The sequence below is a fragment of the Helianthus annuus genome, chromosome 4 (genome assembly GCF_002127325.2).
Source record: "Helianthus annuus cultivar XRQ/B chromosome 4, HanXRQr2.0-SUNRISE, whole genome shotgun sequence".
In the NCBI taxonomy this organism is placed as follows: domain Eukaryota; kingdom Viridiplantae; phylum Streptophyta; class Magnoliopsida; order Asterales; family Asteraceae; genus Helianthus; species Helianthus annuus.
In genome coordinates, this window is record NC_035436.2 from 208,138,027 (window position 1) to 208,157,163 (window position 19,137).

The 19,137-nt window shown below is 38.4% G+C and overlaps 4 protein-coding genes across 6 annotated transcripts; 1 reads left to right on the forward strand and 3 right to left on the reverse strand.

The window, feature by feature from the left end:
* The first annotated feature begins 1,857 nt into the window (after positions 1 to 1,857).
* Positions 1,858 to 3,950, forward strand: LOC110887022 (protein trichome birefringence-like 12). Of its 2 annotated transcripts, none has more exons than XM_035988872.1 (5): positions 1,858 to 2,016; positions 2,225 to 2,831; positions 2,916 to 3,032; positions 3,111 to 3,357; positions 3,456 to 3,950. In XM_035988872.1, exons 2-5 carry the CDS (start codon positions 2,320 to 2,322, stop codon positions 3,504 to 3,506), a joined length of 927 nt encoding a protein of 308 aa, XP_035844765.1. In that variant the 5' UTR covers positions 1,858 to 2,016; positions 2,225 to 2,319; the 3' UTR covers positions 3,507 to 3,950. The 2 variants fall into 2 exon arrangements, with proteins under 2 accessions (XP_035844765.1, XP_035844764.1); XM_035988871.1 differs by having other exon boundaries at positions 1,876 to 2,016; positions 3,433 to 3,950.
* A 1,285-nt stretch (positions 3,951 to 5,235) lies between these two features.
* Positions 5,236 to 6,244, reverse strand: LOC110887023. Its single transcript, XM_022134931.2, has one exon. It carries the CDS (start codon positions 6,032 to 6,034, stop codon positions 5,453 to 5,455), a length of 582 nt encoding a protein of 193 aa, XP_021990623.1. The 5' UTR covers positions 6,035 to 6,244; the 3' UTR covers positions 5,236 to 5,452.
* A 2,179-nt stretch (positions 6,245 to 8,423) lies between these two features.
* LOC110887025 (methylmalonate-semialdehyde dehydrogenase [acylating], mitochondrial) lies at positions 8,424 to 11,878 on the reverse strand. Of its 2 annotated transcripts, none has more exons than XM_022134934.2 (18): positions 11,701 to 11,878; positions 11,533 to 11,615; positions 11,373 to 11,444; positions 11,127 to 11,288; positions 10,989 to 11,067; positions 10,761 to 10,915; positions 10,606 to 10,669; positions 10,307 to 10,386; positions 10,149 to 10,214; positions 9,969 to 10,019; positions 9,750 to 9,901; positions 9,578 to 9,668; positions 9,418 to 9,498; positions 9,243 to 9,320; positions 9,127 to 9,162; positions 9,023 to 9,066; positions 8,771 to 8,940; positions 8,424 to 8,695 (listed from the first exon to the last, which is right to left on the reverse strand). In XM_022134934.2, exons 1-18 carry the CDS (start codon positions 11,729 to 11,731, stop codon positions 8,586 to 8,588), a joined length of 1,605 nt encoding a protein of 534 aa, XP_021990626.1. In that variant the 5' UTR covers positions 11,732 to 11,878; the 3' UTR covers positions 8,424 to 8,585. The 2 variants fall into 2 exon arrangements, with proteins under 2 accessions (XP_021990626.1, XP_021990625.1); XM_022134933.2 differs by having other exon boundaries at positions 11,533 to 11,618; positions 11,701 to 11,873.
* Positions 11,879 to 14,143: 2,265 nt separating this feature from the next.
* Positions 14,144 to 18,083, reverse strand: LOC110887024 (probable protein S-acyltransferase 23). Its single transcript, XM_022134932.2, has 13 exons — positions 17,741 to 18,083; positions 17,515 to 17,655; positions 17,180 to 17,292; positions 17,017 to 17,096; positions 16,693 to 16,856; positions 16,458 to 16,596; positions 16,271 to 16,370; positions 16,147 to 16,204; positions 15,977 to 16,054; positions 15,281 to 15,379; positions 15,121 to 15,199; positions 14,888 to 15,039; positions 14,144 to 14,701 (listed from the first exon to the last, which is right to left on the reverse strand). The coding sequence occupies exons 1-13, from the start codon at positions 17,981 to 17,983 to the stop codon at positions 14,513 to 14,515; spliced, it is 1,635 nt and encodes a 544-aa protein (XP_021990624.1). The 5' UTR covers positions 17,984 to 18,083; the 3' UTR covers positions 14,144 to 14,512.
* Between the last annotated feature and the right edge of the window lie 1,054 nt (positions 18,084 to 19,137).

Below are 19,137 nucleotides of genomic sequence, written 5' to 3' on the forward strand. Positions count from 1 at the left end.
TGTATCATATACAATCACAATAGCAGTTCACATAAAATCATGTTAATCAATTCACATAAGATCATGTTAATCCTATTTACAAATCCCAGTTTCCATATTATCTTAGCTCCTAACTGATCATTACAAAAGTACACAAATCAATCAGACAGTGACCTACTAACCGTGGTATCGGATATCTTGATAAACCAAGATGGAACGCTTCGATGTTAAGCAATGATCGCCGCACAGGGAGGAAGGAACAAGGGAAAGTTTTAGGGTTGTTTTACGTTAATTAGTTACAAGGGTTACACATATACTACGCAGTTGGGCCGCGAAACAGCGAAACAGATTGGGCCGTAGCCCGTACCTGACGAAACTCCTACTTTCGTCGTCTCAGGGGTGGTGAAAGGTCCTCATCTTTCGTCGAGGAGCATTTCCGGCGAAACACTCATAAATTGAATTGTATTATCACTAAACATTTTAACAGTTAATTATTACACATAAAACCTAAACATTTTGACAGTTAAATATTACACATGAAGCACAAATCATTCAGATAAACTACATATTGTGGGATTGTGAAGTCAGTGAGTGAATGGGAAAGACCTTGAAATCTCGGATTGTCACATTAGATATCTACATGAATCGGAACTTGCAATCAGAGGAGCTGGAGATGTCATGGGTCGTGTTGCGTGTTGAAACGCTTACCGTTATGTGATGCTTTACAAACAATTTATTTTCGAGTATTTAGAACGATTACAAATTTGCTTCCGCTGAGCGTATACCGTGTTTAAGTTGAAATGCACTTTTCATATTGAATGAGATTTTGAGTTCATTATTCTACTGTTAGTTCAATGTAATTAGTGGCTAGATCCTGGTACGTCACACGCCTCGCGGTGAGATCCGCATGTAATAATTTGGGGGTGTGACAATCACCACCACCCGAACACCATTTTCTGCCGACTACCACCAGCCACAACCACCTGCTGTTGAACAGTCGGGTTTGAAACCCTCGTCTCATTCGAGCAAGCCACCCAAATCTCGATAAAAACCCTTATAGTTTCGTTTTGAATCCAAATCCAACCTTAACTCCAACAAGGTCCGACATCAACCCAAACCCCTTTCAAAACAAAACCCTAGAATCAAACCCTAACTTGTATCATCAAAATCCCCAAAATTTCAAAATAATCAAGAGTTAGATGTGATGTTTATATAGAAAGAGAAAGAGTCGAATGATATTCATACGAATCTGACTCACACGAAAGTCACCTAGTAATGGCGGTTCATGGTGATTCCTAGCGACAGAGTATGAGGACGATGATGTAGGTGATGACGGACGGGAATTGATTCAGATCTGTTATTAAAACATCATCGGATTGATCGGTTTCAGAGTTTCTAGTTTTGATTCGAAAATATGGTTGGGGGTCGCTGGCTATGAAGATATGGTTGGGGGTCGCCGGCTATGCAGATGAAGGCTTGTATTCCTGCAGAATATTGGATTTTTGCCTATTGAATGGTTGTAGTTGTGTGCGGTATGGTGGTGGTCGGAGGCTGGTTGGGGAAGACTAGGGTGGTCAGAGGCTGGATTTGATGGTGATAGTGGTGGGTTTTGGTTGAAGAGAGAGAGAACTCTGATGATAAAGATAGAGAGGTTTTATAAGGGGAAGAAAGGTGTTAAAAGACTAAAATACCCTTAGTTTTATATATTAACTTACGAAACCCTTCCAGTTAACATACAATATGGATGGAGTTAAGACCATAGAGCAAACTGGCGATAAAATCGAAATATCAGGGAGTAAAATGGTTATTTTAAAAAAGTAGGGAAAAATCGTTAAAACGATCAAACGAGGAGCAAAACAAAAGTTTACTTAAAAAAGTAAATTACAAAGCTTTTCCGGTGTGTTCCTGGAACCTCAGTCATACTAGCGGCGATTTGCTCTTGGAGAGTTGAAGGTACTCAAATCTACGGGTGGCTGTAACCCAGATCCATACCATCATTCATTCATCACCCCAACCCTAATCGCTATCAGCCTAAAGGTACACAAATTGCTGCTGCATCTGTCTTCTTTCATATTGATTTCTATGTTTGTTTTGCAATTTGTATCGATCTGCACGTAACATCAATGCCTGGCTGCTTATTTTTGCAATTGCTTTGATTTTTGGTTGATGGTTGCATACAGTTTAAATCAGTTAGTTTCGGATGACATGATTTTGATGTTCTTTCTTTGTTATTTGGTTAAAATAGGTGAATTCGTATTCGTTCAGTTAATCAAAATAAAAACCGATAACTGTACTACTGATGAACTTCTGAGTTGCATTTGTGATGATTAACACAACAAGATGGGTGCAAAGCTAAAGCTACCTTCTTCAACTCTGTTTATATGGTTAATCATCTCCACCTGTGCACTCACTATCTTCTACTCCAAACTTGTCCCATCCTCATCGCCACCCCTGGTACCTTGTAATCTGTTTGCCGGAAAATGGGTGATTGACCCCAACCGTCCACGCCCCATCTACGACGAGACCTGCCCTTTTCACAGAAACGCCTGGAATTGCCTTAGAAACCAGAGAGATAATATGGAGGTCATTAATTCTTGGAAATGGGTACCAGAAGATTGCGAGCTGAATGAGATTGATCCTCTTGAGTTCATGGGGGTGATGAGGGACAAGAGAATCGGGTTTGTTGGGGATTCTTTGAACGAGAATTTTCTGGTAAGTTTGTTGTGTATACTTCGGGTTGCTGATACGGGTGCCAAGAAATGGAAGAGGAAAGGGGCTTGGAGAGGGGCTTATTTCCCCAAATTCAATGTCACTGTTGCCTATCATCGTGCGGTTTTGTTAGCAAAATACCAGTAAGTTCATCCCATAAGAAACTTGTTGATACACTTGCATTATTGAGAGGTCTTCTTACTTACTTGGTCACTGATTAAATAAAGGTGGTCTGAGGGAGATGAAGTGAAGGGCGTACATCGTGTAGATGTGGATATTCCCGCAAAAGATTGGGAGGATATTGGCGGCTTCTATGATATTCTCATTTTCAATACCGGACACTGGTAATTACATCACACCTTAAATAAATCCTCAAAGACATAAATTGAAATTTTCTGTGTTAAAAGATATTTGACCTATAGGTGGGGCTATGATAAGTTTCCGAAAGAGTCACCTCTTGCTTTTTATCAAGGGGGGAAGCCAATAGTTCCTGCTCCTGATATGTTGGAGGGGCTTCAGATTGTTGTAAAAAACATGGCTGCTTACATACAAAAAGAATTCCCTAAGACACTTAAATTTTGGCGCCTGCAATCACCTAGACACTTTCATGGCGGTGACTGGAACCAAAATGGCAGTTGCTTGTTCGACAAACCCCTTGAGGATTCCGAGGTATGTCTTCATCCTAATGTTTTATGGGTTTCCAGTTGTATGAAGGATTAAATATTTATTTACATATCTGAACAGCTTGACTTGTGGTTTGACCCCAGCTACAATGGAGTGAACAAAGAGGCAAGAGTAATAAACGAGCTGATCATTAAGGCACTGCAAGGCACGGATATTGAAGTGCTTGACCTGACTCATTTGAGTGAGTTCAGAGCAGATGCCCATCCTGCCATTTGGTTGGGAAAGAAAGATGCTGTGGCTGTTTGGGGTGAGGACTGCATGCATTGGTGCCTACCCGGTGTCCCAGACACCTGGGTCGACATCTTGTGGCAACATGTGCATTATAGATTAGGACAACCGGTTCCTGAGAATAAGCATGTTGTTTGATTGGATCAAGCATGGCCTTTACAAGTGTGGAAAGATGCTTTGTTGACAGGGCCAACTGTACTCATCAGATTGTTTGATGTTCTAGACTCAGAAGAAGAAAGGATGTATCATTTATTTATTTATTGTTAGATAATTTAAACTTTCAATCATCCGTGTAGTGTGGTGCATTGAAATTACTTGCAGCAGCTTTTGTTAGTCCGCTCTTTTCGTTACTTACAGAGTCTGCGGTGCGTTTTTCCAATGACCTAGTACACAACTCCGGCCAGGTATAGCTGCAATTTCTCATAGATCAGATCACAAACCAAACCAAAATAAATAAACAAGAAGAAAGGGACTTACAGGGTTTATAACATCGATAGGATTGCGAGTTTACAAAACTACCTCCAATTAGATTAGGTACTCTCTGGTACAGTCAGACTAATATCAAAGACTGTGGTACTAAAATCGAAACAAAAACGAAAATGGATATAAATTGTAATCTTTTTACATGTCCAGAATGAACATACCCTATGTCTCAAAGACTGGTCAGTAGCGGTAGTAGATATGTTACAATATTTCAATCTTATTTTATGCATCGTAATCGAAGTATTGTTTCCGCATAATTATGTTTTGTTCTTTTCTGTAAAATATTCATGAAATCTGCATTATTAGTTATTTATATATTAATTAATTAATGATGCTTGATAGCCAACGGTGGTATAGTGATAAGTTTGTTCCAGAAGTGAGTTTGTTTCAATAAAGTCTGGATGCATGGAACAGCCCTCCCTAATCTGTTTGAAGAAGTTGGGTTCCTTCCCTTGGTTTTTCGCAGAGATAATTGCTAATTATTTAACAAGTCTGGAAGTCAAACTTTATGCATGTGCTTCAACTCCAGTTCCACGTTCTAGTTTAGGAAAAACTTCATTGAGATTACAATTATACGTCCATACCCTTTATCCTTGGCTGAAAGAAAATGAAAACTTGGATTTTGGCCCAATATATGAAACTTTAACTCGAGCCAAATTTTATTCTAAGTCAAAACCATAGCCTCATTCAAATATATGGTTAATAACCGAAAGCTGAACCAATTCTGTATTTAAAACCGATAACCGAACCTATCAATAACCGAAACCCAACTGTTATTGTTTTTTGATAACTAAAGTTTTCGGTTATGGTTTCGTTTTTAGGTAATAATCAAACCGAAACCCTTAATGCAATTTACTTATTAGAATTTGTTCACGCATTTGTTTTCTTCTGTCATGTGTATATTTGGTGTAAAGCTAATTTTGTAGGCCAGTAAACAAAGCATAAAAGATCTCTCCCCACCGCCAAGCGCAATTCATCCCCGGCCAGTTAAAACTTGAAAGTCAGTAAGGCCAGCTTCGTTTGTAAGGTTTAGTTTGATTTAAATTACATTCGTAAACAATAATGCCACTACTTTAACTAACATGCATTTCTATCTACAATCAACAAAATAAACTACTTCACACACAAGGTGCATACCATGAGACTAGGATCTTGGATGCAACATTACTTTTATTATATATAAACCATAAAAAAGCCAAGGGAAGGAAGCAAGGAAGCTAACACGTGATCATCAACTATCGTCAGCTCCATTATTGCCAACAGATTACATCATGATAATCTCCTAATGAAGACATTTAAAACCACCCTCAAGAGAATTATAGACGATAATCAATGCATGTAGAAGCGGATATGAAGGAACAGCAGTTACTTATGAGCTTCTCTCAAGCATATCTTGATATCTTTTAAAAGACTCAAGCTTCTGGAGTCTCATTCGTTTGTGGAACTTCATTATGAAGAGGTCTGCCACATGATCAATCTCGTCCTCCAAGCTAAAGTCTTCACCGTCATCTGCCATGGAATTCTTTACCAAATCAATCACAGAAGCATTGGGGTCGTTGCCCAAGTCAAGGTCGTCCTCTTGGTCAAAGAGGGAATGCCTCAGATCTGGATATTTGTTGTCCTCCTCCTCATCAGCAGCATAATCTTCATGGTACCAATCTCCCAAACTATCTGCTTTATGCAAAACTAGCTGAAGGTTGTCAACATTATTAGTTGGCTCGAAAACTTTATGATTGTTGTCTTCCAGTGAGGCTGTGCCCCCAAGCAGTAATGCATGAATTTTATGAGAGATTGACAAAGGAAGCTTCTTGTTTTTGGACAAGGAGCAAATGATAACTCTAGCTTTGATGGACTCCACTTTTCTTTTGATAGCCAGCGATTTGGATTTTGCGAGTGAGCTCAATTGGGATATTATGTTCTTCATGAAAAGAGACGCTCCTCCCTTCTTCATTCTTTTCTAGCAACAGTTAATGAAGTATATGTGTGCAGGCAGATGAAAAAAAGATCAATTGGCAAATTAAGAGTTATGATTTGATAGGTTCATTTATATCTGACAAAAGTTGAATGAATGCCATTCAGGAATCTAATCTGGGTTATGCTTGCTTTGTCATACCACCTCCCATAAACAAAAGTAAAACCGGACTGACTGAATATGCATGCCTTTTAGAATGTTGCATGTTAAGTAATCAAGAATAAAAACTAAAGAAACCAAACAAACTAAAAGCAAACCTTGCCGATTAAGTAATCAAGACAGCTCTTTTAATAAAGCTCACACCAGAAGCATTAAAATAGTAATATTGTTACCTTTTTAAAATGTTGTTGCACATTATTAGTTTTGGACTGTGTGTTGCCGAAAGCAAGATTGGAAAAGTAAGCAAGCACATATGCACTGCATACCTAAGATTGGAAAGGTACCAGCTTGGAGGTTCAGGCTTTATGAAGTCGAACGTGATTCAGAGGTAGGTACTTTCGTTTCTCCAAAGGGAAAATCACCATAACAGAAATTGACTCACTGAAATTACCAAAATAAACGCTATGTTATGGTATAAATAGTAGAGGGGGAAATTGTAATTGTTAGATAGTACAAGGGGTTTATGTGTATTAATTGTAAGTACATAAAGTAGCGATGATTTGAGATAACTTCCTCTTATCTTTTGGTCTCTATAATTCGCTCAATACTTTTGATGCGTAACACTCAAAAGCTCCAAGGTTTGTAACTTTCAATGAAATCATTGCCTTTTTTTAATTTGATTATTTTAGCCCTATAATAAAAACTATATATAACCATGATCATTATACCCAAACCCTAGTGAGGCTGATTACTGCAACTTAATCATTACAATAAGTTTATAAACCATTTAGGTTGGATATTTTAGAGATCATCTGCTATCAACTCTTTCAATGGTAGATTGTATCAATTTGGAGGTTAGACCGTGAGGTATGGTGGGGCTTGGGTTGGGTTGGGTTTGGGTTGGAGCATGAGTTGACACCTGGAATTGTAGCCCCCCCACCGTCTAGTGACGTGTCCGTGGGGTATGGCGAGGCGTGGGTTGGGTTGGGTGCACCGCTTGGCAGATTATTAAAAAAAATTACAAAAAATTTATAAAATTCACACAAGATTTATAAAAGAAAACCTAAAATTTCATTAGATTTTTAAAAATTACATAATCCTAAAAATTACAAAATAAAAATTACATAATACCTAAAAATTACAAAATAAAAAATTACATAATACCTAAAAATTACAAAATAAAAAACCTAGAGCGTTAGGTAAATTTCAAAAAGGGCGATTTTGTCGAACGCCTTTCGCTCCTTGCCTAGAAATTCAATGTTCACCACCGCCACCCGGTCCTCGTAGCTTAAATCGCCGCTCGGAACGGCTTCGTAGTAAGCCTTGAAACGATCGAGCTTGGGCCGTAGCTCGCGCCATTTATGTTGGCACGTGTTGAGGTTGTGGCGGTCGTGTCGGACGTTATGTTAGTAGGTTGCGAATGCTTCCGGCCAATATCGTGTTTGGCCGGGTTGCCGACCCTTCATAGCGTCAACGACGCTTGTGACGAGAGCCAATTCTTCCTCGTGGGTCCAAGATGCCATTTTCTTCGGGTTGGGGTAGCGGGTTCGTGGGATCAAGTGGGTAGCCGGTGGGGTAGCGGTGGATAATGACGGTTTGGGATGGGGTAGCCGGTGGGGTTGGGGGTTACATTTATAGGGGATGTTGGGGTTGGGGTGACCGCTTGGCTTGGCCAAACGGTTTGAATTTAAAATTCAAACTTTCAAATGGCCCGCTATGACATGGTGGGGTCAGCGAATAGGAGGCCGCCAGCTAGGATGTCAAGACCGCCCAACGCCCGACTTGAAACCCAAGCCCCAAGGGCCACGCCCCAACCTAAGCCCACCCGGGGTGGTGACTTGGGCGTTTTCCCCCAACCAACGCCCCAACCCAAGCCCGATACCCCATAGTCTTACACTTTTGACCTGTTGATCAAAGATTATTGTTAAAGATGTCCTCAGTCAGCCCTTATGAAGGATTTTTAAGAAATTGTCAGATGTTGGTGCTAAGAAGCTGCTTGCATCTTCATGATCCCTTTGATACATAACGACAGGAGGACACGTATATACTTGGTTGATTTGTTTCCAACTATTGTAAAGCTAACAAAACCACTAATGATGCTAAGCAAATGGTATTTTAGAATCTGTGTTTTATTTGCATTTGACTTTATGTTGCTCACTAATAATCTAATAATATGTTATCAAGAGCACTTAATAATACATATTTGAAGCGGATTTATTGGTGGAATCAATCAAAGAAATTTTGTAAAACTCTTTTAACTTGGTAAAAATTCAAAGAATTAATGTGGATTTGATCTACTTATAAATAATATTTCTTTTAAAGCATAATTTAAAGTTTGGTCATATTTAGAACCAGCCACAGTGACAAGTGAATTTGATTGTAGCTAAAAGCAGCACACAAACATTGTGAGTTGAGATATAAATCAAAGTTTTCACTTCTGAGAAGTTGGCATTGCAAGGGAAACTCCAGAGCCACCGGGTAAATCCTTCCATTGTTGAGTCACCGTCTTGATCTGGGTATAGAAGTTAACCCCCGCCTTGCCTGCAAATTCACAACTCGTTTTTTTAGAATCACTACCTGCTGGCCTGCCACAAGTTAATAAGAAAAGGCACCTACCATAGAAGTTGAGGTCACCAGCAAAAGACGCCTTAGACCCCGTAAACGAGAAAAACGGCAATGGAACCGGAATTGGAACATTTATGCCAACCTGCCCGGCTTCAATGTCTGTTTGAAATTTTCTAGCAGCCACACCAGATGATGTAAAGATAGCTGCTCCATTTCCGTATCTGCAAAACAATCTTCTTGTTAATACAAACAACTCCTTCCAACATCAACACTAGTTTTTTTTTTTCTCTGTGGAGGAATTACTTGTTTCTGTTAACAATCTTTATGGCCTCCTCCAAGCTGTCAGCCTGCAACCAGAAGATTAACCCGAGAACAGTTGCATAAATAATTAGTAACAATCAACACACCTGCATGCAAAGAAGAACCGGTCCAAAGATCTCTTCCTGCAAAAACACACACATTAAAAACGTTCAAAAACGAAAAACTGTTTGCAACCATAAAATGAGAAACATATATATTATACCTTGTAACATTCCATATCTTCAGTAACACCAGACAAAATTGTCGGCCCCACGAAGTTCCCTTGTTCATATCCTGGAACCTAGTTCAAATTGAAACACAAATACAATCCAAATTGAAAATTAAACTAAATAAATCATGCTAATTTGAAACACTAAAATGTCATGTTTCAAAAATACCACAATATCTCTTCCATCAAGCAGCAGTCTAGCACCGCTTTCAACTCCACTCTGAATCAATCTGCACACTCGTTCTTTCGCCTGATAAACAATGTGCAAATAAATATAAAAATAGTTGTTTTTTTCAGGATGACAATGTAAATGATGGTACAGTACTCGCCTGTTTGCTAATTACCGGGCCTAGGTCTGCATCGGGTTCTGTGCCCGCATTTACTTTTAATGACTTGGCACGCTTCACCAACTCAATTTCCCTACAACACAACAAAAATATAGGAGAATCAATCAAAGTAACCAAAAAATAATAAAAGTGAAATAGATAAAACCACAAATACCATTCTTTTGGATCTCCAACAAAAACAACCGTGCTTAAAGCCATGCACCGTTGCCCAGCAGCTCCAAACCCAGCAGCAACTAAAGCATTTAAAGTAGCATCATGGCTTGCATCCGGCATTACAATACCATGATTTTTAGCTCCCATATTTGACTGCAAATAATTTCAATCGACTATAAATTCACACTAGAACGCATCATCATCACTAAAGTGATTGTACCTGAACACGTTTTCCAGTTGCTGATGCTCTTGCATATATATGCATACCCGCCTTTAACGAATCCAGAATGGTAAATGATATCAGTAGCATGTAACATTATTATTGTTGTAAACTAAAAAAAAAAAAATAACAGTGACAATACATGTACAATCTTAACATAGGAAGAATAAAGTTACCTACCGTGTTTGAACCAACAAATGATATGGCTTTAATGTCTTCGTCATCACAGATGGCATTCACAATGTCCTGCCTCAAACAAATATTTAAATTCAATATTCTACAAGCAGATAATGACAGAAAAATTAAAAAGATACTATGATTAGCAAGGAAAAACGTACATTCGTGCCATGAACAACATTCAACACACCGCTGGGTAAACCGGCTTCCATCGCCAGTTCTGCAAGTATCATAGAAGCCCCTAAAAGAGGGTAGAAAATTCAGAAATAAAAAAAATTACTTGTAACAAGTCAGGATATATTCTTCCCACTTAAACAATTTAAAGCATCACCACCAACCAACCATAAAAAAAACGAAAACTGGAAATAATATGCTAGCTCCCTTGGTGATTATATGCAACTCACAAGTGACAAAAAAGTGAGGATATCTTTTCAGGTGTCATAATAAAAAGATGAGATACCTGGATCTTTCTCTGAGGGCTTTAGAACAAAAGTATTACCACTGGTAACAGCAACCGGAAACATCTGCAAAGAAAATAAAACAAGTGTGACTGACTGACAGGGTAGAAAAAGTATTATGAAACAAATAAAGCTTGCTATTGGCAAACTAACATACCCACAGTGGAATCATTGCAGGGAAATTGAAGGGGCATATACCGGCACATACACCAAGCGGCTCTCTGACGCTGTAGGTATCAACTCCATGAGATACATTTGATAAAAACTCGCCCATTTGTAAGCTGGCCATTCCACAGGCATGTTCCACCACCTCTACATAATTAGAAAGAAATACGTGGTCAATTGCATTTTAAACTCCTATGAAAGAAAGAAAGAAAGAAGGTACCTAGTCCACGGAACACATCGCCCTGTGCATCCTTCAATGTCTTTCCTTGCTCGGTAGTAATGTTCATGGCAAGCTTGTCCTGAGACACATGAATGATGTCAGTGAGCAGTTTTGTAACTAGAATATATCCATACCAACCATGTCTCTTCTGATAAGTTGTTGAAGCTTCAACATGACGCGTTGGCGGGTGGTGATGGGTGTATTCCGCCATGATGGAAAAGCCTGTTTGGCTGCCGATACTGCAGCTTGAAACTCCTCATTTTTGGTCAAGGGTATTTGTGAAACAACTTGTTGTGTTGCCTGCACAGAAATAGTTGGTTATATGATCAGTCAGATCAGATCAGATCACAGACCGAAGAAATAAACAAGAAGAAAGGGACTTACAGGGTTTATAACATCGATAAACTCTGAGGATTGCGAGTTTACGAAACTACCTCCAATTAGGTTAGGTACTCTCTGGTACAGTTAGACTAATAATATCAAAGACTGTGGTACTAAAATCGAAATAGAAATGAAAATGGATATAAACTGTACATGAACATACCGGAGGATCGCTATGTCTCAAAGACTGGTCAGTAGCGGTAGTAGATATGTTTAGGGCAAATATTTGAGGAGTGAAGGATGTCGCTGTTACGAAAACAAAAAAGGTGAGGAGAGCAGAGCAGAGATGGAAGATGAAGAGGAGAGAAGAGAAACGAAGGTTGTTTGTTACCTCGTCGTCGTCGGATTGATAGTCGCAACATGGTTTAGAGGATGGATAACGAGTGATCTGTAACTTCTCCGTCAATTTCTAGGTGGACAATTTCTAGGTGGAACAAGGGAGGGATTACCAGCAACAACTCATTTCCAATTAAAATACTTCATTCATTGTTATTATTTGCTCTTATCTCAAATAATAAATAAATTACATGATTAAAATTAAAAAAATAATACATAGTGGAGATAAGAACGCACGTCACTTGTTTTAGCTCATGTATATACGCATCTAACTCAGACTAGCTGTTTACCTGCGGGATAGAATGGGAAACATATCACTTAGGTTGGTGAGTTTAGAGCTATGTACGGGGAGGTTCGGTTTTGAGCCATAACCAAAACCAAATTCGCGATGCAACAAAAAACAAAACACTTGTTAGTAATTCTTTGGGCACATAACAAACTAAGATGTTATTCAAAAAAACCAACGCAAAACTGGTAAGGGTACACAAGAAAATAAAAGAGAGCCAACAAAAGCTGGACAAACTAAACAACGCCCTAACCACTATTGGCAAAACAGCTCATACGTCACGGTCGCCAAATCATCCAATAAACCACTAAAGTGGGGCGACCACCTAAGGAACTCAAAGCAGGATACCACGCCATGAGAGACCCACCGGGTCTTCTCTCCCTTCAGCACACCAAGTTGGGTGGTCAGCTCGCTCGTTTCAGCCAACACTTGGTTTATAACACTTCCACTCTCAGCGCAGTGAGACTTCTCAGCATCCAGGTCCCGCTGCAAACGAGACCGCTGAACCATCAACTCATCACACCTTTGGGTGGCCTGATCAAACTTTGCCTGAGTATCCTCCACCTCCGCCATCAAAGCAGTATGGCATTCTTGCACCTGCGATACAAACTCATGGTCAATACGTAACCTTGCAACTTGGGAGGATAGGGCATGAACCTTTTCCGCCTCCATCACAACTTTCCTCTCCAACTCCTTCCGAGTCTTCAACGCGTAGGATATCAACATGTCCTTCTCTTGACAGTCCCGGGCCCATATCACACACTCCTCAGCAAGATTCGAGGTTACCCTTATAAGATCTTCCTCCACTTTTTGTTTCTCTGCAAGAAGGCAGGACTCCCTCACCTTGGCAGCATCTACCAAACTATCTCGCCGCTGGAGCTCATCCATCATTTGCTGCACAACTTGGCGGGTTTGATGAAGCTCACGGCTATCCTGACCCCAACGACGCTTTATCTCAGTAATCCCTTTAACCCCGGACACAACATCTGTCAAGGTTGAATCCAACAATTGGCCACAATCCTGACCCTCCACATAAGATACATTCGCTGGTGGGAAGGCATGATCAACCCAATAACTGACTACATGATTATATATGAGGCGAGTGGACTCGGCAATTTTCCATCGTGGCTTATAGGGCCTGTCGGGCATACGCGAGTCCCAAGCAATGGTAGGCAGATATAAACCTTTGATATGATTGTTTTTGTGACACCTGTGTCACTGCGACCATCAAACAAATACCAAATCAATGAAATATTGTGTTTCATACTTGGGATTTGTAAAAATATGTGTATCGTTTGCACATATCAATTCTTGTTCGATTTCAGGCTTTAAATCATTTGCACAATCCATAATACACTCAAACTACTTGGTTTTGTTCTGATATGTTTATTAAAATAATGTCATTTAAAAGTTTTTTTGTTTCTCCAAATTTTTATGTTGTGAATTGAACATATAAAACCATACAAGAATTATAGTGTTATTATTCATTTATGATAAAGACTTCTATGTACCAAATGTATCATATTTTAGTTTATAATAGTTATATAGTAATTATAATAGTAAAAAAATAGAATAATGGATTTTAATAATCACAACTATGAGCAGTTGGTCAACAATAATCTCAACTTAAAAAATAATCAGTGGTGGTCCCACCTTTTGCGGGGAGCAAAATGGAAAAACAGACAATTTGGATGGAGTTAGAAGCGGGGAGCAAAATGGAAAAACATTAGCAAACTATTGGAGGAAAATGGCTATTTTTAAAGGTTTGGGGCAAAACTGTTAAAGTGATCAAACCACATGGAGCAAAACGGAAGTTTACTCTATTGAAAATCAGTGGACCTTTACTAACAAAACCTTAATTTCTTTTTGTCCCCGTGTCTTTTTCGGTTTAGTAAAGGTTCATTGGTTTACAATATGTGAAAAGGTGGAATGGTTTTTTGGTGTAGTGAGTTTTTTTAGGAGCCTTTGTACCATTCTTACAATTAGGAGCCTTTGTATTTGATCCTAATCCCTATAAACTGATAGCATTCCTGCACAAACACCATTTTTATAATTGTTATACTAAACTGAAAACTGTGCATATATGATGGTATGCAATTATGCATTAATCAACTAAACTACACAACTCAAAAACTTTACACAAATTGGATGATAAATAATAATGTAAAAGTCTTGTATAAGATAACTCAATTATGGTAATCTGGCCAACACAAGGAAGAATCTGAAAAAAATAAATAAAAACGGAGCTCACCCTTGAAGTTACGAACACAATAAAGTTGACCACGATGAATATACGTTTATGAAGATAAGTGTGCGTTCTTAAGAAGCATACAAGAACTCTTCGTCAGTAATTAGTCGGATTCTCTGAAGGTTCTTTGAACACCCATTTCATTTGTGACAATTATCAGAAACCCCACCCACCAATGTCAGAACACAAGAGACAGTATACAAAGATGTAAATCTGTAATGTGTTTTTCCCTAAGTTTAAAGTTTGGTCCCCCAATGGGGTACTACTATCTATCTATCTGGCAACTTGTTGCAAAGGAGGCCACGTAATTTCCTCATCGTCTGTATAGCCTCGAATTAGAAAGTCGGAACAATTCTTCACTAATCCGTGGTTATACGGGTTATGAAACCCCCCATTTGCTCCTTGAAGATACCCGTATCGTGTAGCATTTACATATTCGTTTGTTGTTATGTTTCGACTAATCTGCATTCAGAAAACAGACTCTCAGTATCCAATCTTACTATAACCGTATTCACATTCATGGACTAAATGACATTTTACTCTTTTTAAAGTTATTATTATTATGTAACATAAATTATCGTAGCGAAACAGTTGTAGGAATCGGGATGTATTATTTGTGTATTATAAGATTATTAAGATAACTATAACCTGGTAAGCTTGTATCAAGAACAAAGTTCCAGCAGCAAGCAAGATAAAAAAGTCGAAAAAAAGGAAGACGGTAGCACCGGGATGTTGAAAAACGACATGATGAATCCAAGATTCTTCATCACTCTGCAATGCTGGTATTGAAGTCCACAATCCTGTCATTTTAAGGGATAAAGATGTAAAACGGAATGTGAAAAACATCACAAAAAACACAGGCGTTTGTGAGTTAGACATACTATAAATTGTGACCACCCCGCCTATCAATGAAGTCAAAGTACCCAAGAACAGAAACACGAAGAAATCCCATTTGTTCTTCTGCCAAAACAGAAGAAAAACTGCAATCATACACAAACGAGTTTCTCGAGAAAGATTAAGTAAGTACACATGCATGCATACCTTTCCCACACAATTTGAGATCCATGGGCAATGATGGTCAAACTGTTCCACACAACGTTTGCATGCTGGACAGTGCTTCGAGCGAACCGGTCTTATTATCTACGTGAAAGAGTCATTTAGCATCAATATAACTAAAATACCGGTCAGATCAACCCTTTTTGAATTATATATAGAATTATTTATAATCTCCTTTAAAAAACTATCAATGTAAGAGGTATTGATATAACGCATGTCAGATGGCTTTCCTTTCAAGTTGAAGCTTTTGACTTAACCTATATGATATAAAAATTAGAGTAAGTAACAATTTGCCTCCCTGCAAATTTCACTTTGCCTCCCTAATTTAAAAACTTTTGGTTTTGACACCCCATACTGTCTTTTCGTTGCATTATGCCTCCCTGTCGTCAAGTTTTGTTAGTTTGACCGGTTGACTGTGGGTGAAAAGACCAAACTACCCTTTTCTTCTTGCAATATGCGGCCCTGTAGTTTTGTTATCAAACTAACAGAACTTGACGGCACTCACGGCAGGGAGGCAAGTTGCAACGAAAATGAAATTTGGGGTGTCAAAAGTCAAAACCAAAAGTTTGTGAATTAGAGAGGCAAAGTGAAATTTGGAGGAAGGCAAATTGTGATTTACCCAAAAATTTAACCCAACTCGACCCATTTGTAGGTGAAGTACAAAAATGACTTTAAAAGAACCTTGCAAGTAGGACAGAGCTGAGACCAATTTCCAGTCCAATTAGCTGAGTTGATCAGATCAATTGTCACCAAAGGACCCTGCATAGCATTTGTTTGTATGGTCACATGTCGTGAACGTATTTTGTTGTAAGCAAGACTTGTTTATCAATTAATTAGGGAGATGTAGGTACCTCAGCATCAGCATTATTTCGAATCCCTCCAGATGTTTTCACATAACCGGGGTCTTTACTGCAACCAAATAAATCATCAGACGAAATAATTAACCAATATAGACAGTGTCGAAATAAAGCATACCTGCTGCAGCGGATAAACATCAATAGTGAAGAAGCTGAAAGCGAAACAGCGGTCCATCCCCAGAGCCCAACAACAGCAGTCACCTTTACAAGATTAGAAGCTAACATAAAATGAAAACCAAACATCCTCATTAGCATAGTAATAATTAATTTAAAGAGAACAAATTAATAATTGTTGATTTACCCACCAAAAAGAACAGAATTGACGAAGATTATCGTACACACAAACACTATGCAGAATAGAATAGGGCCGTAACCTATATCTCCAACTTTGTTCATCCAACCTTTGTCTTTCCAACAACTGTTGTGTCCACGCAGAGCATTAGACTGCATTAACAAAATTTAAAGCATATGTATGACAGTGTAAAGAAACCAACCACAATAGCACAAAACTAATATTGTTGAAGAAAAAATGATACGCACAAGGATTAAAGAAACATGGTGATGGCCTCTATCTGCGGCAATTTGTGCAGGTGTAAATCCAGCACTATCTTTCACCAATAACTCCTGTTTTGTCCCTGCATGTATAAGTACAACGCAAGCCTCCAGATTTCCTCTCAATGCCGCCCAATGCAGAGGAGTGCAACCTACAAAAAAAAAAAAAAAAAAGAAAATAGTATTTCATCATTATGTTATGGAGAATCATGATTCATCTAATGGTTAACTTGTATCAGAGGGTGTTTGGATGTGTGTTTAAGCATCAAAAGCACCCCTAAGTATGAGAAGCATATAATGAAAAGAAGGTACCTTCTTTATCTTGTTTTCCTTGAAAGGCGTCCCAAAAAAGAAGTAATCTAATTGTATCTGCAAATCCTTTATATGCAGCCCTAATTGAGAAAAGATAGAAAAATAAGTTGAAATTTAACATTCTTCCAAGTGTTGATGCATGCAGAAATGAAAAGGTACCTACCAATGAAGAGGGGTCCTTCCGTCATTATCTGGTACATCAAAATCAGCATGATACTTGGCTACAATAAAATTCAACAAGGATGTTTGACCATACTGAGCTGCGACATGAACTGCCTGCAGTCAAGTAAGTATGTCCATAGCAGTAAGTTTAGAACTTGATAAGATAACCTATCTATCTATCATCTACTACAGTTAATTCTGCCCAAACCCAAGTCCCATACTCCCATCTTGGTTTTTCTAATCGACTGTTTCCTCTAAACCTAATAATAACAAAACACATAATAATAATAATAATAATAGTGCTTTGGAAATGTAAAAGAATTAATAATTAATTACCCGGTAACCATTTACATCAGCAGCCTCAACACGAGCACCGTTGTGCAACAAAACATCTGCAGCTGCAACCGAACCCCGAACAGCGGCCCAATGCAATGCTGTCTGGCGGACGTTATCAACAGCGTGCACATCCCCACCATGCTACATCCATCCATCAAACAAGTGAGATCTCAGATCAGATCTGATTAATTTACAAGTGAGTGATGTGGTGTATTAAGAAAAGTACCTGAATAATATAGTGAGCAACGTCAGCAAAGTTATTAAGAGATGCCCACTGAAGGGGGTAATAGCCATTACCATCCGGTTGAGAGAGAGAAGCACCGTCTTCTTGGACGAATTTTGTTAGTTTCAGAAGATCACCGTAAGCACAAGCCCCAAATACGTCAGCGATCACCACTTGTTCCGCTGCTGCTGTGTTGTCTTTTGACACGATTATCTCGATCTCTGATGATGATGATAAACTCATCATTTATCAACAATTCTTTCTGGGTTTCAGATTCAAGAACTTTGGCTCTTTTGGGGTTTCAATGGGTTTATGACGTCGTCTTCTTTTCTTTCTTTCTTTCTTTTAAATAATTAACAATTGATTATTTATTCTAACTAGTGTGTTATTTCACTTTAGGTTATAAATGGCCTTATTTGTTTTTTTTTTTTCTGATTTTTAATCTTTAACTAGAATTGAGACCCGCCGTATTTGCGGCGGGGATTCTTTAGTTATAACTAAGTCGACTTAGGACCCGCACGTTATGTTAAACCTGTCAAACGGAAAAAAATAGACGATGTAAAAAACGTTCACCCATACACGCACGTTGCGTCGTGTTAACTCGCAAAATTTAGAACGAAACGAAAAAACGTTAAACCAAAGACACACATTGCGATGTGTTAAGTCACAAAATTTAGAACCAAACATGAAGCGGAAAATTTGCGGAAAATGAAAACTATAAAGGATCAAAGTTGAAAGTAAAAAAAGTTGTGAGGGTAGATTGCAAAAGATAAAAAGTTTTGGGTTAAAAGTAAGAAAAAAAACAAATAGTTTTGATTTAAAAGTAATTTATGAAATACTTTTGGGTGAAAAATAAAAAAAATCAATTTTTGTTGGAAAACCCCTAAAGACAAGGTTACAACAACCATATGCATAACCATTTTTTCTTTGGAGAACCCCCAAAGCACACCCCGCGTTGCGGCGGGGCGTAAAACAGTGTCAAATGGTACTAATGTCACACAACCGTGATCGACCACCAACACTGACTCGACCTAGGATCTGTGTGTTGCGACGAACCTGTCAAACATGAAAAAATAGAGATAAAAACGTTGAACCACACATGCACGTTGCGCCCTGTTAACTTGCAAAATTTGAAACAAAACATAAAAAAGTTGAACCACACTCGTACGTTGCATCGTATTAACTCGAAAAATTTAGAACTATACGTAACGAAGCGTAAAAACGTTAAACCAAAGACGAAAAGTATAATTAACAAAAGTTGTGAAGTTAAATTGCAAATAATGAAAAGTTTTGAGTTAAAGTTAAAAAAAACAAATTTTGTAGGGTTAAAATTGTAAAAGGTAAAAACCTTTTGGGTTAAAACTAAAAATCAAGTTTTTTTTTTTTTGAAAAATCCCCCA